Source organism: Actinia tenebrosa, unplaced genomic scaffold (genome assembly GCF_029948245.1).
Source record: "Actinia tenebrosa isolate PJP-AT-01 unplaced genomic scaffold, QUT_ActTen_1.0 PGA_scaffold1__47_contigs__length_23844297, whole genome shotgun sequence".
Classification (NCBI taxonomy): domain Eukaryota; kingdom Metazoa; phylum Cnidaria; class Anthozoa; order Actiniaria; family Actiniidae; genus Actinia; species Actinia tenebrosa.
This window is the reverse complement of record NW_028292578.1, coordinates 14,723,787-14,746,238: the sequence shown is the minus strand read 5'-3', so window position 1 is coordinate 14,746,238 and position 22,452 is coordinate 14,723,787. Positions and strand designations below refer to the sequence as shown.

General features: G+C 37.5%; 3 protein-coding genes across 4 annotated transcripts; 1 reads left to right on the top strand and 2 right to left on the bottom strand.

Moving 5' to 3' along the window:
• The first annotated feature begins 1,380 nt into the window (after positions 1–1,380).
• On the top strand, positions 1,381–4,614 carry LOC148909938 (uncharacterized). The gene is made up of 3 exons (XM_089033019.1): positions 1,381–1,967; positions 2,319–2,400; positions 3,703–4,614. Exons 2-3 carry the CDS (start codon positions 2,349–2,351, stop codon positions 3,990–3,992), a joined length of 342 nt encoding a protein of 113 aa, XP_088889145.1. The 5' UTR covers positions 1,381–1,967; positions 2,319–2,348; the 3' UTR covers positions 3,993–4,614.
• Positions 4,608–6,998, bottom strand: LOC116293610 (alpha-1A adrenergic receptor). 2 transcript variants are annotated; one of them, XM_031701063.2, is made up of 2 exons: positions 6,558–6,995; positions 4,608–6,234 (listed from the first exon to the last, which is right to left on the bottom strand). In XM_031701063.2, exons 1-2 carry the CDS (start codon positions 6,562–6,564, stop codon positions 5,600–5,602), a joined length of 642 nt encoding a protein of 213 aa, XP_031556923.1. In that variant the 5' UTR covers positions 6,565–6,995; the 3' UTR covers positions 4,608–5,599. The 2 variants fall into 2 exon arrangements, 1 of the variants encoding a protein (XP_031556923.1); XR_016120253.1 differs by having other exon boundaries at positions 6,160–6,278; positions 6,558–6,998.
• Positions 6,999–7,545: 547 nt separating this feature from the next.
• On the bottom strand, positions 7,546–22,063 carry LOC116288041 (enoyl-[acyl-carrier-protein] reductase, mitochondrial). Its single transcript, XM_089032334.1, has 10 exons — positions 21,857–22,063; positions 21,678–21,775; positions 21,454–21,585; positions 21,164–21,307; positions 20,869–20,971; positions 20,541–20,643; positions 20,059–20,132; positions 19,298–19,358; positions 18,775–18,847; positions 7,546–8,814 (listed from the first exon to the last, which is right to left on the bottom strand). The coding sequence occupies exons 1-10, from the start codon at positions 22,030–22,032 to the stop codon at positions 8,642–8,644; spliced, it is 1,137 nt and encodes a 378-aa protein (XP_088888460.1). The 5' UTR covers positions 22,033–22,063; the 3' UTR covers positions 7,546–8,641.
• Positions 22,064–22,452: the final 389 nt, after the last annotated feature.

Sequence of the window (22,452 nt, the reverse complement as noted above, 5' to 3'; positions counted from 1 at the left end):
ATACGACACTCATGTTTGATATGAACTCGTGAGACCTGCAGAAGCAGCATTATGACGAAGCAGCAGACGGAAATATAAAGAAAAAACAATGGAAACTGAGAAAGGGAAAGAAAGAAAATAAAGAAAGACAGACAGATATACAGAGAACGAAATGGTGAAGCCAGCAAATAACCAAGCAAGGAATGAACTAAGGGTAGAAAGCAAGCAAGGAGGGAAGACGCTAGGGAGAGGAGAAATAAAGGATGAAGCCTAAGCAAGCAAAAATTAGGAAGGAAGGAAGGAAGGAGGGAAAGGAAGGAAAGAAGGAAGGAAGGTTACCGTACGTTAAAGAAGAAACAAGCGAAGGAAGACAACAAACTATTACATTTAGAATGAAATCGAAAGTCAAACTTATTGCGGAATGCACTTTAGAATAAATTTTTAATTTTCAAATCATAAATTTTTCAAAGCTGGTTTATCTAATTTGATATAAAAGTCTTTAATACCTTGCTTGTTTACAAAGATAAGTGCCATATATAATATGTTATGACGTCCATAGGTCATTCGATAACACTCTACAAAGTAACGACACTATTCTCAGCCGTTATCTGCACTCCTCTGTCTGCACGAACGTCTGCCGCTCGATTCTCGAAAATAGTCTTTTGTTTTAAAATTCTTTCTTGCATGCATTTTTTGATGGTGATTTTTTGACGAATTTTTATTGTTGAAGTTGCGCGTTTGTTACTCGGTACGGTTGTGAATATTTCTATACTAAAATGAAGAACACATGCATGGATTATTATAGAAAAATATATCGACCTGGCGATTTATTCGTTTGCTTGGTAAAATGCAAATTCGATTGACTTCAAACAATATATATATATAATTATAATTATAATTATAATTACAACAAACTAATAAAGCAAAGAAAGGAAGGAAGGAAGGAAGGAAAGGCAAGGAAGAAAGGAGGAAAAGAGGGAGAAAGGAAAGAAGGAACTATCCAAATTAATGATGCAACATAGCGCCTTAATAGGTCCCTTAATAGCACCATAGGTGGACTTGATGAAACACTGATTATATTCCTCTAGAATAACACGGAATAAGTCATTTCGTCTAAGTAATGCTAATGATAAGAACAATGTTTACTTCATTAACTCAGTACTCTTTCATTTTGCTTACTCTTTAATTTTTTTTTATATGACCTTATCAGCCGAGACATTTTTGATACCACCGATGGATTTGGACTTCATATCTTATTCAAACTATTTATGATTCGATTCGCTATTCGATTCGCTTTTATCAGTTTTTGCCGCTTTACAAAACAACTTCCAATCTTGCGTCTTATAACTTCGTCTTACTAAAATTCTCTAAAAACCCAGCTAATTGAGGAAATATAAATTAAAGCAATATTTTAATAGCGCAGCGCAGCCGTGACGTCATAAAAACGAAAACAAAGGCGAAATTCGGACAAACAAACTTACAAGTTTACTTTCAGCAGATAATTTTCACAGCCGATCGCAGTTGATCTTAGTTTACATGGGTTATTATTGTAACTTTAAGTAAAAATAATAAAATCGGTTCGTATAATCCTCGTAGCGGTTAAACAGAATGCAATGTTTGTCCGAATCTTTAAGCTATTTTTAGAATCAGTGCGCTGCGTAATTGTGTGGGATTGAGAAAAAGAAATAGTAAATCTACTAAGTACGCATGCGCGGAAGTCAAACGGCCGAAATCAGCTGCAACCATGAAAAAGTGTTGAACAATCCCTCTTGCTAAATATTAGATGAATAAACCACAAAGCAACAAAAGACCCATTTCTTAGTTATCTTTGGCGCGGGAAAACGACCGCAAAGCTATCAAAAACAAGATTTGAGGTAGACGAGCTTGAATACCTTTTCGAAGAGCTCGGCTATGAAGCACTAGATTCAAGACTAGTTTATGAGATTGAACGACGGAGCCTTAACGTCCGGCAGACTGTTTACCTAGAGGTATGCCTGTGTTTTTGTCATTAAGAGATCATTTATTATAATGTTAAAGGATCAATTTTAAATCTAATCGTTCTTACACCTAAATTCCTTTGCTTTTAGATGCAAAACGGCTCTCCTTTTCACTGCTTAAAATTCCAAAAGCACTCTCTATTTTTTAGAAACCCTTGTTAGCTTTAGCCACAGGCTTCTATTAATGAATACAATAGAAATATTCTCTTGCTATATGTTAAGAATATCTAAATGTTTGGTTTGGCCAGCATAATTAGTCTCGTCACTGAGTAAGAACGATTGTGTTTACTAATCTATTATATTACTGTATTCTTGCTAAAACTTATTCTTCCTATCCGGAAGAACACACAACTACGACGTATCGGAGGCGTGATGATAAACTACATTTTGGTAGTATTTGGGTTTATAATTCCCGCTATTCAAGGTCAGTACTTTCTACACATTACTTTTTTATATAATATTAATACATAGGAATTGTATCTATCAGTTTTTGCGAGATTAAAAATGCTGGGTTTTAGCTGACTTTGCTTTTGAAGAATAACTTCAAAGACGATTTTTCTCGGACGAATTGAAAAGTGTTTGGATATATTGGTTGGTAGTATTATTGTTTTGAATGGCGGTGACAATTCAAATACAAGTCAGGAGAGCTGGTGTTGCTTGTTAAATAATAGATAATTATAAAAGTCGTAGGTCATAAACTCCAGCTTCGTAGGACGTAGCCCAAGTCAGATCAAATTTCTATCAGTCAAATGTCATTTATTGTATATTGTACATGTAAATCAATAATTAGAAAAAAGAACTGAAGGGAACGCCAAACAAACTGCAGCCCAGTTTTCAATAAGGAAGTGAAAAAACTATATGCTTTATACTAAAAACTATAAACATTAAAAGGATACTATTCTCTAAAATGATATGATATTGTATATGCATGGAAAAACGTATTTTTACTACTTTCGTGAGAAATTAAACGAAACAAATTAAGCACTTATTCAGGTAAATCAATTTATTTAGTTTGGACATCCCTTTCGTTTTGACGTTTCACTTTGATGAGCAATTTATTATTTGTTATCGGCAATTTTTTTAGTTTTAGCCCGAAGTGGAAGTAAATATATTGGATATCCGGCTGCATTTTTATTGCATTGAGTTCTAAGCTTGGTGTTTAATATTTAAATTTACTGGATAATAACAACCACTGTAGGTCAAATAGAATAAATGAAATGGTGAAATGGTGAAGCTAAATTATTGATGGAAATATCAGTTTAAGGTTTCCAGAATTGACCATAATTTTCGTTAAACCAACTTAAACGCTCAGAGCTTGCGCAGACGGTTTAAGATCCCTCCACTCAGTCTCAAAATGTACGAACGCAGCCAACCTGAACAAGGCGGCTTCAAACAAAGTTATGACGACGGAAAACGTTCTTATCTTCGTACACTGGAATTCAGCTATGCTATCGTAAAACAAGAAAATAAAGTCCGGTTAGGAATATTATCTAAGAGGATGCATTGCCGTCCAACTCTGAGCTTCAGGGCGATTATCTCACTAATACGCCATCTTGGTTGGATCTAGGCTATAAGAAGACCTATCGATCATTAGTCTGTTTTATTATATCAACCAACATGGCCGCCCTGTCGTTTTTTTTTTTTTTAATTCTCTTGGAAATGTTTGAAAACCATCAATACGACAGTCGTATTTGTATTAATATTCTTGTCGTTGATTGGATTGCAGGAGAATACCAGATCTTCACGGCCACATCCCAGAGTGCCTCGCCCACCGAGCCAACCCAAACAAAGCCAACGCTTTCAGCGTCCTTACACGAGCCTACGCAGTCAGCGGCTACACAAAATATGCCACGCCCTACGAAGACTGAGCTGATCTGCGGTATGACAAAGGCACGTGAAAATGACTTATATCCGGCTCAAGCCCTGGCACCAGGCCCCGCGGTCAACCCTGTGCCGATTCCTACCAAACCACTTGTGAATGATGACTTAAAAGATATGAATCGAACGAGGATCTGAGAGAAATGAAATGCATACTGATTTAACGAACGTATGAAGGTCTAGGCTTTCGTATAATGTGAAAAGAAACGGGCACTGAATCCATAGCAATCGATAATGGAGCCCGACTGTATTTAACCGTTGCTTTACGCATTGTGATTGGATGAATCACAAGAGATAATAGGAAGCCTTTTCGATGTCACGGCATGTGGTCGTGTGAACATACCAAAAATCAATAGCGCACGTTTAACCCACTCATGCTATGACTCTTATTATTTTTGCGACTTATTGCGGAATGCTTTGATTTAAGTTTTAACAATTAAAACGAGAAAAACTATAGTAGGCTATTCCTAAAGATCGAAGGAGTTTGATGAGGAATGGCGTCGAGTTAACAGGAAAATGTAACTAAAGTGAATCTGTTACGTTGTTGTTGTTGTTGTAATTGTTGTTGTTAGTGTTGCTGTTGTTGTTTGTTGTCGTAATTGTTGTTGTTGTTAATGTTGTTTTTTGCTAATGATAATAAAGACTTGTAGATGACGACTAGTTTTGGAACTAGCTTGGACTGCGTCGGTGTTAAAGACTTCATTGGTGAACTCAATTAATGCGAAAACATTAGTTTACAATAAAGACAAGAAATTACTAATTTATTTATTTATTATTTCAAGATTTGCCCAAAGGCAGGTGAAGAACACAATAGGACACTTGGTCCCTACTAAACACCTAAACATCCCGTCCCGGTCTCAATATCAGAGTAATTAACCTAACCCGAAAAATGAATCCCTGCCATATTGACAATAACCAAAATAATAAATATACGTACAATAGACAAAGGAAAAATCAAGAAACTGTCCTAAATTAACAACGAAAGCTAGTCATACTATTAATACTATTTATACGACGATATTTGGGACAAAGCAACTCAAAAGAAATGGTTAGTATCTTGATCATGAGCCGGGCGCCTTGTTTACTCTTATGTGTAACCCCGCCCTTAAACGCTATAGGCACTTTAATCCACTTTGTTATATATGTCATTTTCTTTTCTTTCTTTCTTACTTCTCCAATTTATTCAGATAACCTATGCAGTTAATTTAATGCAGTTCATAATTAATAAGCATATTTTTATAATTTATTATATATGTAATCCGAGGTGTTGTCAAGCACTTTTAACATGAGCCCCTGTCTCGTGAGATTGGGCACCACTCCGTGTGTCATTGACGTAAAATAAATGATCCTTATCCTACCCTGAGTTCCTTGTCTCGTTTCTACTCTGACGGGTAGGAACAAAGCCGAGGAGCTCCGGGTACGAGAATGATACATTCTCGTTTGTCGTTCCTCCCCGTCAGAAGCTCTGGGAAACCCTACAAATTCTCGCAATTTGATTGGCTTTTAAGAAGAACAATAGATCTACTTTTTGTTTGGATAAGATCGAAGACAAACAGATGTTTTTGTTCGCATTTGTAGATTTCACAAAGCCAAAGGCTTGTTCATGCTTGTCTTGGGAAGAGTTCGAGCATGCGCCTTGAGGACGTGGTCGCAATATTCCTTGCTTCCGCTTGTAGGGTAGAGCCTCTGACGGGGGGAACGACATTCGAGGAGGATCTGGGAACGCATGCGTGGGTGAGTTTCAGCTATCGTGTTCGGCAGGTTCTTTGCCGCATCTCAGTTCTTAATGCTTTTCTAAACCTGTCATTTCGTAGGGAATAAATCAAAGGATTCAAAGCAGAATTCAACAAGCCAGCTAATAAACAAATCCTGAAGCCAATGGTTTCGTCCTTTTTGTTTATATTGACGTACAATGATGCTGGCATCCAGCAAATAATGAAAGCTCCACACACGAGATAAAACAGTTGGGTCACCTTTGCTTCTCGGATTCTTTCTTTTCTGATGACTTGTTCTTGGTTTTCTAAAACGAAAGGTTGCCTTTCAGCTACAGTATTATTGATTTCAGTGAACTTCATACGAAACCTCGTAGACCGTCGTACCAGAACCCATATTCTTCCATAGACACACATTAGCGTGATACATAGTAATGAGCCCACGATATCGAACATAAAAAAGTCATAATCAATGTCATAATCAATGTACTTGATGTTTAACCACGGCAAACTAGCTAGAAATCCAGCCAAAAGCCATATGACGGCGATAGTAATTGCAAGTCGTCTTGGTGTCTGGATTTTCAACGCTCTAAGAGGCATCTCAACAATAATCCATCTTTGAATGGCAAGCGCCACTAAAGTCAGACAAGAAGCTTCAACTGCGAATGCTAGAAGTGAAGATATACGATCAAGGTTCTGTGTAGACACCGAGCTGAGTAAAAAAACACAATAGATCGGCTCGATAACAAGTCCAAGAAGCAGGTCTGCGATAGCTAGGTTGACGATGAACACGATCGCAGCAGTCTTAAGATCTCGACATGGATCTTTAAGCACTACTAGTATTACTATAGCATTCCCAATAATAGTAATTATCGATAATAAAATCAGTAAAGTAATCAATACTAACTCTCCAGGTGCTAGCATCATAGCTCTTTCAATATCAATGGTTATTGAACTATAAATATTTCCAGTTGAGTGGCCCAATATTTACCTTTCATACAGGCTATTGAGCAGTTAGGAAAAGTAGGATCCTGTGAATTGTTTGCCCCTTTGAATACCGGTATACATTATATATAATCAATGTATTTACCGACCGGCTTCACCTAACTGCGTCAGAAGCAAAATTTAGAATTCCTAGTACTACAAACAGGATGTCGCTCCGAATTTCATGTCAAGTCGACCCTGGGAGTGCCTGGTCACGCTCATGCCTGTTGTTTAGTTAAGTTTCGTTTTCACCTCTGACGAATCAGAAGTTAGTCTAAAAAAATCTTATCGACCAGTTTAATAATGAGAAATATGTTTTAAAATAAACGCAGTTACATTAGGCTTTGAAAGGAAGACCTTTAAAACCCACGAGTTAAAGTGCCTATGACATCTAACTCCAAATTTTCAGCATTGATTGTAAATGAAGTGAATAGATGAATGGTGAAATATTTTCATATGATTTGAGTGATGCATCTTGGAGATATCAAGGTTTATGCTCCCAATATGTTAATGACGAGACGTCAAAGAAGGCATTTCAATCTATTTGCCATTACATGTCAATCGACGCACTGATTATAATGACATTTTTTTTTTTTTTTTTTTTTTTTGCTAGAACATTTATATAAACCCTGATTAAGACAATGATGTTTTATGCAGGATATTTTACAGCGCCAGAAAAGTTTTGTATATTTAATAATGCCACCTTTGACGTCACATCATTAACATATTGGGAGTATAAACCTTGATATCTCTGAGATGCATCACTCAAACCATATAAAAATATCTTACCATTCAACCATTCACCTCATTTAGAATCAAATTTAACCTTAGCGGGTCAGTGAAGTCTGTTGCCATAAAGTCTCGTTTTCATTTAGCCGAAACTATAAACCATGTCTCAACTGGTTAGGAGAACTTACATATTACACTGAATTAACGAACTCATCTTAAATAATATACTGTTCCATGAAAATCATAAGTAAAAAAATAAAACAACAAAGAATCACCCTCAACTTTAACCGAAAAAATCAATGACATTAGAATGTAAATAATAAAGAAATACCAATAATTTCCTTAAATAAAGAGAGCTGGCATTTAAAATAACAAAAGACGACTTCAATTAAACTTAAAGTAATTAAGAATATTGACACAATGAAAAAATAAACATGCGACTATCATGGTTGACCTCATCAATACCGTCACGAGTTTTGTGCCAAAAGCAATGTTCAACTTTCGTCTTCCGCTCTCGTCAAACCCTTGATCCTCCAAATGATTGTAACACGATTCTCATGCAAAAAGGCTTAGAAATTTTCCAATTTCTTTTACCGCTTGCGACTCATGTTTTTTTTGTTTTTTGTTTGTTTTTGTTTTTGATTTTTGATTTATTATTTCGTCTTTCTTTCTCTCTATTCCTTTTCATACCTACAGATAAGCGATTCTCCGGGCAAAAAACAGGAATAAAATTCCAAAAAACCATCGGCTGGCGCGTGACTGCATCGACATTTCGACTCTCACCAATAGGATGGGACCTGCATTAGGCTCGATTCTCACACTCCATTGAAGTGGTGGAGTCGCTTGTCGGTTCTCTCCTGTGCTTCGAAGGTCATTTATCGAGTTATCTGGTTTTCCTCATCTCTTGAAACCTCAACTTCTTAATTCTAATTCGATTTTTTGGTCAGCTTGTTAATCGGGTCATAAAAATCTGTAAAAATTTTCTCTTACACAAAATCTACTTTAATTTAAATGGTTTCAAAACAGTTTACGATCTAGTAAATTTTCAGTCTTAAACGTCTTTGACGTCTTATTCTATTAACTTCATTAGACTAAGGTGTTAAGGGAAGATACGTTGTTCTATTGGGGGAGGGCTGGGGGATTCATTTGCAGTAACTTTGGTCGTAGCGCTTCCCCTTTCACTCAGTAAAAAGTTCATGACCCTCCCATCAATACGTCGACAAGGGACCAGCTTTCGTCAAAATAAAAAGGTTCGGACCCTCAATTAAATTTCACATTTTTACTGATGCCCCTCCCCTTTGAAGCCCCAACCATCCCCCACCCCTCCCCCAGCAAAGAACGTGCTTTCCATAAGGTTTTGTCTTAAGTGTGATCTGCTAGAATAAATAGTTGTTTAGTTGAAGAAAATGGTTTCATAGCTGACTCTACTGCTGTTTTATAGTCTTGTAAAACGTGTTTTGTACAGGGTGGTGGATTGAATTTACCCTCAAAATGGAGCTGGCAAATATCTTTGATCATGGAGAGTCTTGCTTCGCCTGGAAAACATGAATTCTTGAATGAATGTAAATATATAATAAATAATAGTTATACAATAGCTTTGAGTGACGATGCATATTATAATCAGTGACCGCTGAGCTAGAGAGTTTTGGATGCAGGGGGGAGGGGGCTAACATGTGGCCACAAAATTTCTCTTCCAAAATTTCTTTCCAAATTTTAGTGATTAGCAATGGCAAGTTTTTTTCTTTTCTTCGATTTTAACCCGTATTATTCGATAGTCATTTCTATTCGATTTTGACCCATATTATTCGATAGTCATTTCTATTCGATTTTGACCCATATTATTCGATATTCATTTCTATTCGATTTTGACCCGTATTATTCGATAGTTATTTCTATTCGATTTTGACCCGTATTATTCGATAGTCATTTCTATTCGATTTTGACCCGTATTATTCGATAGTCATTTCTATTCGATTTTGACCCGTATTATTCGATAGTCATTTCTATTCGATTTTGACCCATATTATTCGATCGTCATTTCTATTCGATTTTGACCCGTATTATTCGATATTCATTTCTATTCGATTTTGACCCGTATTATTCCATATTCACTTCTATTCGATTTTGACCCGTATTATTCGATAGTCATATCTATTCGATTTTGACCCGTATTATTCGATATTCATTTCTATTCGATTTTGACCCGTATTATTCGATAGTCATATCTATTCGATTTTGACCCGTATTATTCGATATTCATTTCTATTCGATTTTGACCCGTATTATTCGATATTTATTTCTATTCGATTTTGACCCGTATTATTCGATATTCATTTCTATTGGATTTTGACCCGTATTATTCGATAGTCATTTCTATTCGATTTTGACCCGTATTATTCGATAGTCATTTCTATTCGATTTTGACCCGTATTATTCGATAGTCATTTCTATTCGATTTTGACCCATATTATTCGATAGTTATTTCTATTCGATTTTGACCCGTATTATTCGATAGACATTTCTATTCAATTTTGACCCATATTATTCCATAGACATTTCTATTCGATTTTGACCCATATTATTCGATAGACATTTCTATTCGATTTTGACCCGTATTATTCGATAGTCATATCTATTCGATTTTGACCCGTATTATTCGATAGACATTTCTATTCAATTTTGACCCATATTATTCGATAGTCATTTCTATTCGATTTTGACCCGTATTATTCGATAGTCATATCTATTCGATTTTGACCCGTATTATTCCATATTCACTTCTATTCGATTTTGACCCGTATTATTCGATAGACATTTCTATTCAATTTTGACCCATATTATTCCATAGACATTTCTATTCGATTTTGACCCGTATTATTCGATATTCATTTCTATTCGATTTTGACCCGTATTATTCGATAGTCATATCTATTCGATTTTGACCCGTATTATTCGATATTCATTTCTATTCGATTTTGACCCGTATTATTCGATAGTCATTTCTATTCGATTTTGACCCGTATTATTCGATAGTCATTTCTATTCGATTTTGACCCGTATTATTCGATAGTCATATCTATTCGATTTTGACCCGTATTATTCGATAGTCATATCTATTCGATTTTGACCCGTATTATTCGATAGTCATTTCTATTCGATTTTGACCCGTATTATTCGATATTCATTTCTATTCGATTTTGACCCGTATTATTCGATAGTCATTTCTATTCGATTTTGACCCGTATTATTCGATAGTCATTTCTATTCGATTTTGACCCATATTATTCGATAGTCATATCTATTCGATTTTGACCCATATTATTCGATAGTCATATCTATTCGATTTTGACCCGTATTATTCGATATTCATTTCTATTCGATTTTGACCCGTATTATTCGATAGTCATTTCTATTCGATTTTGACCCGTATTATTCGATAGTCATATCTATTCGATTTTGACCCGTATTATTCGATAGTCATATCTATTCGATTTTGACCCGTATTATTCGATAGTCATTTCTATTCGATTTTGACCCGTATTATTCGATAGTCATTTCTATTCGATTTTGACCCGTATTATTCGATAGTCATTTCTATTCGATTTTGACCCGTATTATTCGATAGTCATATCTATTCGATTTTGACCCATATTATTCGATAGTCATATCTATTCGATTTTGACCCGTATTATTCGATATTCATTTCTATTCGATTTTGACCCGTATTATTCGATAGTCATTTCTATTCGATTTTGACCCGTATTATTCGATAGTCATTTCTATTCGATTTTGACCCGTATTATTCGATAGTCATATCTATTCGATTTTGACCCGTATTATTCGATAGTCATATCTATTCGATTTTGACCCGTATTATTCGATAGTCATTTCTATTCGATTTTGACCCGTATTATTCGAGTCATTTCTATTCGATTTTGACCCGTATTATTCGATAGTCATATCTATTCGATTTTGACCCGTATTATTCGATAGTCATTTCTATTCGATTTTGACCCGTATTATTCGATAGTCATTTCTATTCGATTTTGACCCGTATTATTCGATAGTCATTTCTATTCGATTTTGACCCGTATTATTCGATAGTCATATCTATTCAATTTTGACCCGTATTATTCGATAGTCATTTCTATTCGATTTTGACCCGTATTATTCGATAGTCATTTCTATTCGATTTTGACCCGTATTATTCGATAGTTATTTCTATTCGATTTTGACCCGTATTATTCGATAGTCATATCTATTCAATTTTGACCCGTATTATTCGATAGTCATTTCTATTCGATTTTGACCCGTATTATTCGATAGTCATATCTATTCGATTTTGACCCGTATTATTCGATAGTCATATCTATTCAATTTTGACCCGTATTATTCGATAGTCATTTCTATTCGATTTTGACCCGTATTATTCGATAGTCATTTCTATTCGATTTTTGTTCCAATATCGTGTTGGTTAGTTACTTCTAGCAGGAGTAATCACACATGTGTATAGCAGTACACGAGCTTTTTTAATCAAGACTCAGTAATGACTAACAAAGGTTACTTTGATAACCTGATATATGCATACGTCATATGTGTACATATAAGATTACATAATGCAACATCCCCCCTTTTTTTTATATAAAGTGAAAGGTTACAGGGACACTAAACAAAACTAAAATATTTCTTCAAATGTCTAATGGTACCTAATAATATATGATAATCAAAAAATATAAAAAATCATCATCTGTTTTCTGATGAACATGTAATCATTGTTCAGTTCATAATTGATTGATAATCTGTATTGAATCATTTTAATGTTTATTGGATATAGTCCTTTAAATATGTGGGTGGTTTTCTTGCTCTTTGCGGGCGCGAGGGTATTATGGGCTCATCATTGGGCGCGGTAGGTGGGTTGACAGGGTCTGTCTGTGGTGCAGGTGTGATATCTGCAGGGCGTGTTGATGGTATCTCAATTGGCCTCCCTGTCATCGCTGGATGCGGTGTTTCTTTCTCCGCTGTCTTCTTCAGGTGACACCTGTTTCTGCGGTAGGTATCTCCTTCTGGTGTCTCCAAAGTGTATGAACGCTCATCCAGCCGTTCCTTTACTGTTGCCTTTTTCCAAGTCTTTTTACCGAGTTGGAAAGGTTTCATCCTCACCGTATCACCTTCTTCCAGTGGTTGCAAATCTTTCGCGTTTCGGTTATAATATTTGGCCTGTTGTTGTTGGCGTCGCTTCAGATCTTTGATTTCGGCTTCTGGAAATACCACTCGTGGTTGGAGTAGTTGCTTAGTCATAGGCAGCAATGTCCTCGTCCGTCTGTTTAAGAGTCTTTGCGCTGGACTTGATTCCATCCCTTGGGTCGGAGTGTTTCTGTAGTCAAGAAACGCAAGGTAGGGATCAGATTTAGCGTCGATTGCTTTACGCAGAAGCTTCTTTGCGGTCTTAACGCCTGATTCTGCTTTTCCGTTTGCTTTGCTGTTGCCCGGACTGCTTGTCCTGTGGACAAAGTCCCACTGTTTTGCAAAGTCTGCAAACTCCTCAGAGTAGAACTGAGGTCCGTTGTCGCTAATCACCCGTTCAGGACATCCATATCGCGCGAAGTGGTTTTTTAGCTTTAGAATGACTGTTGAAGCTCGACTGTTTGGAAGCCGATCGATTTCGAAAAAGTTACTATAGTAATCTGAGGTTACTAAGTACTCTTTTCCATCTATCGTGAATAGGTCTGCACAAACTTGCTCCCATGGTCTCGTCGTCACTTCGTGTGACATGAGTGTTTCTTTCTGTGGTGTCGTTTCGTAGTTTCGACAGATTTCGCATGAGGTAATCAGTTCCTTTATCTCTGCAGACATGCCAGGCCAGAACAAGGCTTCACGGGCTCTGCGCAGACAAGATCCAATACCTAGGTGCGAGGAGTGTATTTTTTGCTTCATATCTTGTCGTAAGCTTTGTGGAATGACAACTCTCTGTCCTCTGAATATAAGACCATCTTGTACCGTTAGTTCATCTCGAGTGCTAAAAAACGGCTTAGCTTGTTCAGGGAGGTCCTTTCTTTCTTCTGGCCACCCTTGTAAAACAACTTGTTTTAGGATCTGCAGGGTTTCGTCTCTCTCTGTGGCTGTTCGGATTTCCTGAATCCTTTCGCTGGACATCGGTAGCCAACTCGCGTTGTTTACTACCTCAAACTCTGTACCAGATGGGTGTTCTGTCGAGGCTAAATAGGCTCGGGAGAGAGTGTCTGCAAGGTACATGTATTTTCCTTGCTTGTAGTTGACTTCAAAGTCATACTTCTGCAGTCTCATCATCATACGTTGTAGTCGTGGTGATGCACAGGTTATGGACTTTTTAAGGATGCTTTCCAGGGGCTTGTGGTCGCTGCGTACTGTGACGTGTCGACCGTAGGTGTAATGGTTAAACTTTTCTAATGCAAAGATGACTGCGAGCATCTCCTTCTCTATCGTAGCATAGCGTTGTTCCGTCTCTGTTAGGGCTCGACTTGCGTACGCTATGGGCTTTCCTTTCTGTAGTAGAGCTGCTCCTAAGCCTTTGTTGCTTGCATCACATTGCACCTCAAGCTCATCTTCCGGGTTGTAGTAGCTCAATACAGGTGCAACAGTCACTAGTCGCTTTACCTCTTGAAAGGCGTTCTCCTGTTGTTGAGTCCACTCCCACGGCGTGTCGCTACGGGTTAGCTTACGGATGGGCTCCATGCAGTCGGCAATCTTTGGTAGAAACTTTGCCAGGTAGTTGACAAAGCCATTCAGACGCTGTACAGCCTCGACGTCTGTAGGTCTCGGCATTTCTTGTACTGCGGCTACTTTGTCTGGGTCGATCTTTAACCCTTTGTTGGAGAATACATGTCCCATGTACTTCACTTCATCTCGCCTCAGCTTTACTTTGTCTGGGTTGAGTGCAACGCCGTACTTTTTACATCTGTTCAGCAGGTTTAACAGTTTACGGTCGTGGTCCTCGTTTGCCTCTTTGTCGGTTGTTCCTACGCCGTATATGAGTACGTCGTCTGTGATGTCGAGGATTCCGTCTAGTCGGTCAAGGACTTGGTCAACGCGCTTCTGGAATATCTCCGACGAGACAGTAAGGCCAAAGGGAAGTCTGCGCCACCGGTATCTTCCGTGTGGGGTAGAGAACGTCGTCAGCAGGCTGGACTGTTCGTCTAGAATACAGTGCCAGTATCCTGAACGGAAGTCTACAGTCGAGAAAACCTTCGCTTTCGAGAGTTCTGGTAGTAGATCATCAAGCACAGGTAGCTGATATCGTTCTCTTTTGAGCGCTTCATTCAGTGGTTTTGGGTCGATGCATATTCTCAATGCTCCGGATTTCTTTGTAGCCACGACAACGCTGCTGACCCATGGTGTTGGCTCGTCGACTTTCGCTATCACTCCAAGATTCTCGAGTCGGTCGAGTTCCTCTTTGAACTTCTCTTTGAGTGCTACTGGTATTCTTCTTGTAGGAGCTACCACTGGCGTGAAGTTTTCGTCTACTTCTAGGTGTACTTCGCCGGGAAAACTTCCAAGTTCCGTTTTGAAGACTTTAGGGAAATCTTCCACAATCCTCTCAACTGTCAGAAGCTGATTGATGCTTTCACCAGGTGTTGACTGACGTGTGGTCGGTTCAAAGTTTTCCTTGTTGATAGTTATCAGGCGCATTTGTTGTGCTGCTTTAGCGCCTAGCAGTGGAGTGAGGTTTTCTCGCACTATGATGAACTCTACTGAAAACTTCTTTCCGGTCTTTGGATTCTTTATGACGACTCTCGCAGTTCCACGCGGTTTTACCTCGGTTTTGTTCCACATAACCAGGGTCTTGTTAGATGGCTTCACTTCATGGCCGTCAATAAATATTTCGGGTAGAATATTAATCGACGCACCACAGTCTATCTGAAACTTTACCGGTTTCTTGTTGACCATCATTTTAGCGTGGATCTCTCGTGGGTATTCTGTGTCATCCACTGTACAAATATTTACACACACATTTCCGATCATCTCGATCTCGCTGTCTGAGTCGCTATGGTTGTTTACGCTGTTGACTTTCTCTGTCTTTTTACAGCATTTTGCGTAGTGGTTTCGACCTCCGCATTTTCGGCAGTTCTGTCCCCAGGCCGGACACTTCTCCTTCTGTAATGGATGATTTCCAGCGCAAAATTTACATTTTGATGTTAGTACATGTTGGGTAGGGACATTCCGATCATTCTTTGGTTTCCGCACAGCACGTTGCCTTGGCTTGGATTTGTGACTCAAAACATGAACTTCTTCTACTTTCCTATCTGCCATAGCTTTAAGTTGTGTAGAAGTTGACTCTGTGCTGCGACATATGTCTATGCAAGCGTTCAAAGTTAACTTTCGTTGCTGAAGGAGCTTTTTTCTCGTTGCTGTGTTGTTTACGCCGAACACGATGCGGTCGCGTATCAGCGTGTCTCTCATGCATTCGCAGAAGTTACATGACTGAGCTAATGTGCGTAGATGCGTTACGTACGCGTCGATCGATTCATTAGGCTTTTGATTTCGACTATTAAATACATAGCGTTCGTATGTTTCGTTCATCTCTCCGATCGTGAACTGGTTGAACTTCGCAATAATATTAGTTAACGTACCCTTCTCTTCCGGAGTCTCGAACGGTAGGCCATTATAGATCTTCACTGCTTCTGTTCCAATGCAGTGAAGGAACAGAGCGACTTTGTAAGCTTCAGGCTGCTTGTCGATGTTCATTATCACTGAGTAGTTCTCCCATGATTGTTTAAACGTCTTCCAGTTCTCGGCGATGTTTTGCTTTGTGTCTAATTGTGCTGGCGGGTGAATGCCATGAATATTCGGTATTCCAGGCAGACTTGATGTCGAAGAAGTCGAAGGTTGATCGTCTTTTCCCATGTTCTTTTCCTTAGGCTGCCACCATGTTCCAATATCGTGTTGGTTAGTTACTTCTAGCAGGAGTAATCACACATGTGTATAGCAGTACACGAGCTTTTTTAATCAAGACTCAGTAATGACTAACAAAGGTTACTTTGATAACCGGATATATGCATACGTCATATGTGTACATATAAGATTACATAATGCAACAATTTTGACCCGTATTATTCGATAGTCATATCTATTCAATTTTGACCCGTATTATTCGATAGTCATTTCTATTCGATTTTGACCCGTATTATTCGATAGTCATATCTATTCAATTTTGACCCGTATTATTCGATAGTCATTTCTATTCGATTTTGACCCGTATTATTCGATATTCATTTCTATTCGATTTTGACCCGTATTATTCGATAGTCATATCTATTCGATTTTGACCCGTATTATTCGATATTCATTTCTATTCGATTTTGACCCGTATTAATCGATAGTCATTTCTATTCGATTTTGACCCGTATTATTCGATATTCATTTCTATTCGATTTTAACCCGTATTATTCGATATTCATTTCTATTCGATTTTGACCCGTATTATTCGATAGTCATTTCTATTCGATTTTGACCCGTATTATTCGATAGTTATTTCTATTCGATTTTGACCCGTATTATTCGATAGTCATATCTATTCGATTTTGACCCGTATTATTCGATAGTCATTTCTATTCGATTTTGACCCATATTATTCGATAGTCATTTCTATTCGATTTTGACCCGTATTATTCGATAGTCATTTCTATTCGATTTTGACCCGTATTATTCGATATTCATTTCTATTCGATTTTGACCCGTATTATTCGATAGTCATTTCTATTCGATTTTGACCCGTATTATTCGATAGTCATTTCTATTCGATTTTGACCCGTATTATTCGATAGTCATTTCTATTCGATTTTGACCCGTATTATTCGATAGTCATTTCTATTCGATTTTGACCCGTATTATTCGATAGTCATTTCTATTCGATTTTGACCCGTATTATTCGATAGTCATTTCTATTCGATTTTGACCCGTATTATTCGATAGTCATTTCTATTCGATTTTGACCCGTATTATTCGATAGTCATTTCTATTCGATTTTGACCCGTATTATTCGATAGTCATTTCTATTCGATTTTGACCCGTATTATTCGATAGTCATTTCTATTCGATTTTGACCCGTATTATTCGATAGTCATTTCTATTCGATTTTGACCCGTATTATTCGATAGTCATTTCTATTCGATTTTGACCCGTATTATTCGATAGTCATTTCTATTCGATTTTGACCCGTATTATTCGATAGTCATTTCTATTCGATTTTGACCCGTATTATTCGATATTCATTTCTATTCGATTTTGACCCGTATTATTCGATAGTCATTTCTATTCGATTTTGACCCGTATTATTCGATAGTCATATCTATTCGATTTTGACCCGTATTATTCGATATTCATTTCTATTCGATTTTGACCCGTATTATTCGATAGTCATTTCTATTCGATTTTGACCCGTATTATTCGATAGTCATTTCTATTCGATTTTGACCCGTATTATTCGATAGTCATTTCTATTCGATTTTGACCCGTATTATTCGATAGTTATTTCTATTCGATTTTGACCCGTATTATTCGATAGTCATTTCTATTCGATTTTGACCCGTATTATTCGATATTCATTTCTATTCGATTTTGACCCGTATTATTCGATAGTCATTTCTATTCGATTTTGACCCGTATTATTCGATAGTCATATCTATTCGATTTTGACCCGTATTATTCGATATTCATTTCTATTCGATTTTGACCCGTATTATTCGATAGTCATTTCTATTCGATTTTGACCCGTATTATTCGATAGTCATTTCTATTCGATTTTGACCCGTATTATTCGATAGTCATTTCTATTCGATTTTGACCCGTATTATTCGATATTCATTTCTATTCGATTTTGACCCGTATTATTCGATAGTCATTTCTATTGGCTTTTGACCCGTATTATTCGATAGTCATTTCTATTCGATTTTGACCCGTATTATTCAATACTCATTTCTATTCGATTTTGACCGGTATTATTCGATAGTTATTTCTATTCGATTTTGACCCGTATTATTCGATAGTCATTTCTATTCGATTTTAACCCGTATTATTCGATATTCATTTCTATTCGATTTTGACCCGTATTATTCGATATTCATTTTCTATTCGATTTTGACCCGTATTATTCGATATTTTTTCAGATAAAAAATAAAACATGGTGGAACAAATTCTTAGTGAGACTATAGCCCCTCAGCCCCCCTAGCTCTGCGGTCCCAGAGAATATGATTCCACAAGGGGTTTGTATTTTCTAGTATACAAAGAGCCCTCAGGCGAGTGTGTTTACTAAGAAAACACAAGTAACAAGTAGAATATTCCAGAGTGTGCCACGTTCAAACATTGTATAATTATCATGCTACTCCACACCATTGAAATTACCTAGGCTGTAATGCATGATGTAATACCGTGAAATATACAACGGCTTACCTGCATTCTGATTGTTTCTATATTCAATGGTGTGGGATAAATACTGCATAGTCAATCGAGGATCAACTTACTTTTTGCATTGTGTTTGTTCCATCCACTCATCCAGAAGCCTCGAATCCTTATATCATTGAAGATGAGAGAGCCCTAAGACAAATATATAACTGAGTATTATTTCACATTCAAGTATTGACTGAGTGACTGACCCACCATCATTGGTCAATCAATGGACTGCTGGATTAATCACCTGACTGACAGACTGACAAACTGACTGAAAGACTGACTGTCTGACTGACTGACCGACAGACAGACCAACCAACTGACCAACCAACTGACTGACGGACCAATGGACTGGCTAACTGACCAATCAACCGGGTGAATGAATGAAAGTGTGATTGCTGACTGAATGACTGACTCACTGCCTGGCTGACCAACCAACTGACCAACCAACTGGCCAACACACTGTTGGAACGCTTGACTGACTTTAATACCCACCAACTGAATTACCAACTGACCCTCTGACTGACTCACTGTCTGAGTGCCTTTAGATCTGCCTGTGACAGACTTTATAAGACAAGAAAAATACACAAGACATACTGTTGGTACAGCAAAAGGCTGTTTTGACATTCCTCCATACGTTACAAGTGTACCCTGTGGACTGAAGGATATCATATCAATCATTGAATATAGAGAACCTTTTGAAGGCCTTACAGCAAAAAGCTATCTTGCTGTTATCATAATCCGGGAAGGGGGGGGGGGGGGGGGTGAAGGGAGGGCTATAGCCTCCCCAATTTTTCCCTTTTCCCAAACTAGTCTCTTATATTTTCCAATCTAAGCCAAGCCCTCCCCCCCTCCCCCAAACACATACACACACTTTGTAGGGTGATCCATGGTCCTTGTGATCTATGCCCTTACCGTTTTGGCTTTGCAGCCCCACTCCCAAACTATATTGAGCTTATTTAGCAACAATGCTACTCTTTACCATGGGTGTAATGTTTTCCCCTGATTACAATCCACGTGTCATTCTCTTGAACATTAGATTCTTTTTTTGAGTAGTATTGTTGATATTCATTCTCTTGTGCAACATTTCAATAAAGAAATGATACTCAAGGGAATTATATGTGGTCTGAATTGGGAAAACATTATACCCAAGCCAAAAGGGTCTACTGGATTCACAGCCTGGTAGTTTAATAATAATGCTTTAATCTTTATTGAGGATACCAGGATCATAATGAAGTCGTATACACGGGGGTTTTCTTTCAAGGGTACTCTTCCTAGGTTCCTCTTTCCTCCTCCTGGGGTCCTCTTTCGAAGGTTCTCCTCTGTTTACTGGAATGTTAACCTTATATAGTGGTTACCTTAAGCGCCTAGTCAACTCTGTTGCACTTTTTCCACCAACACAATTGAAGCCAAGTTTAGGTCGTTGCAGATCCTACCAGAATGCATGGGATCCACAAGTTAAAATTTAACTATTATTTTGACAGACTGCACCAACTGCTATACAATGTTTAAAACAGGCCAAGTTTTCGCCTTTCTCTTTTTTATGAGACTTTCCATTTTACTGGCTCTTTTATTGTTTTTCTTATGGATTACATTCTGTTTGAACAAGCACCAAGTGTCCTCACCAAGCACTTTACATTAGTAACATGCAAATAAGGATGTGGGCTCATAAGTGACCAGGTATAAGTTGATAAAGTTATCACACTCATGAGGGTGCGGGAAGATGTTTCTTCCACAACGATTGAAAGCAACAACAAAATATTAAAGACTCTGCAAAATTAAAAAGTCGAAAAGGGACCTCTGCTAGCAGGGTACAATTGCTAATGTATGAGTAGATTACCTTTAATAGTTTAGTCATGTCAGGAGTTCTACAGAATTCTTCTGTAACAACATGCGTTGCACCAAGGCCGGTCAGTTCTTTCTGAAGCTCCTCCAAATTTGGCCTGAAAAATAAATGTTCTCAAATTTATGAATAAAGCATATACTAGACATTAACTGCATGGTATAAAATGTCTACGAGCTTAATATTTAGAGTGTTTCTGCTGGGGACAGGGATGGGGGATGGGAAGGAACGATGGAGGGGGATAGGGAGGGGGAAAATTTGTAATGCATGCTATTTCTCATGGCCAGTTTTTCCACAGGTGTAAAAATCACTAGGAATTAGTTACCTGTCTCTCACAATATTAATGGACTTGATTCCCCATGCAGCAGCAAGCTGGATGACTGCTCGTCCTACACCACTATTTGCACCATTTTGAATAATGGTACTACCTTAAAAAGAAGTTCCAATATACAAAAGACACACATTAAAAAATTAAACCTGTTTGAGTCGTCACAGCAAAGGACAAACAAACAAACAAACAACAGAAAATCAATCACTTTTTGTGCCAAAATGCTAAGTGGCCCACTCTTTGGGACTCTCTCTACACCAGTAAAAAGTATGTACATAACTGCATTATTCACCTGCTTTTAATTGCTCAAAATCTTTTAACATTCTGTAAGCAGTGCAAGGGTTTACAGCCAATGTTGCCGCAAACTCTACTGTCACATTGCCTGGTATTTGAATTACGTCATGCTCTGTCAATACCAGGTATCTTGACCAAGAACCTGGAATAGTAGAACAGTGTATCAAAGGTTGTAGTTAAAGCAAAACAGAATCCTCGAAATCTTTATCAACTATCTACTACCACACCACCCTTGATTTCCTGAACCATATACTGATTTAGCTCCCCTTGAAGGTATATCATACTAACCTAATGAGTTTTCAGCCAAAATAACATAATCTCCTTCTTTGACATCTTTGACTTCTTTGCCAACTTTGATAACTTGACCAAAGCCTTCATTTCCCCCTACGGCAGGTAGCTTTGGTTTGATGGCATAGGTACCTTTCGTAATGATTAATATTCTTATTATATTCTTATAGATATATATATTTAATAAATTATATATTATAATTAGCACACTAGCCATGTCACACCTTGTATCTGGTTGATGTCGGCAGGGTTTACAGGTGCTGCTATCATGTGCACACCTACAGAATTTGGATCAATAACTTCTCTGTCTACAAAGTCAAGGCTATAAACACCAGAAGAAAAGAAAATACAAATGAACAAAAACAAATTATATTTTTAATGTTAAACATTAGACAATGTTTACCTCAAAACTTTACTTGGGTCTCCATGTTCCTTATAAACAAGTGCATGAGCCTTGACACTGGAAAATCTTCGAACAGATCTAGAAACTTCAGTAGCACAATCCCCAAATAGTCCTTGAAGTTTTTCCAAAACAAGGAACGAGTGTTGAAGCCTCCTTCCAAAACACTGGGCAGCCATTTTCAGCGGTCACAACAACACTGCAGGCTCAGTAAAAAATTATAAGGGAGGGGAGAGAGGGTTATTTTTTTCTCCTGAAAATTATTTATTGGGACTAAAAAATCTGCTAAATTTAGTAATCACTAATTTGTACAATAGTACAATTTAGCATTAGTAAAGTTTCACGCTTTTTCTAAATGCACTCTATCAGAAAAATATATAAAATTATAAAGCAATGAATAAAATCGATAATTTTAAGCTATAATTCTTATGAAGTCTTAAATTTATTCTTAACAGTGAATATTTTAATATTACTATTAAAATAGTTTGGCTTTAGCTGTTCCCCCCCCCCCCCCCCCCCCCACATTTTTATGTTTTCCTCTTAAAGATTCCTCGCTTTTGAAGTCATTGCTAAAGTGTATTTACTTTCCATAACGTTGT

Excerpts from the sequence above, each read along its gene's own strand:
- LOC148909938 (XM_089033019.1), top strand. The coding sequence starts at position 2,349 with ATGATAAACTACATTTTGGTAGTATTTGGGTTTATAATTCCCGCTATT. Across the intron at positions 2,401-3,702 it reads TATAATTCCCGCTATTCAAG|GAGAATACCAGATCTTCACG; the intron begins GTCAGTACTTTC and ends ATTGGATTGCAG.
- LOC116288041 (XM_089032334.1), bottom strand. The coding sequence starts at position 22,032 with ATGGCTGCCCAGTGTTTTGGAAGGAGGCTTCAACACTCGTTCCTTGTT. Across the intron at positions 19,359-20,058 it reads GAGTTGACTAGGCGCTTAAG|TCCACAGGGTACACTTGTAA; the intron begins GTAACCACTATA and ends GATATCCTTCAG. Across the intron at positions 8,815-18,774 it reads GAACAAACACAATGCAAAAA|GCGAAGCAAGACTCTCCATG; the intron begins GTAAGTTGATCC and ends CATGTTTTCCAG.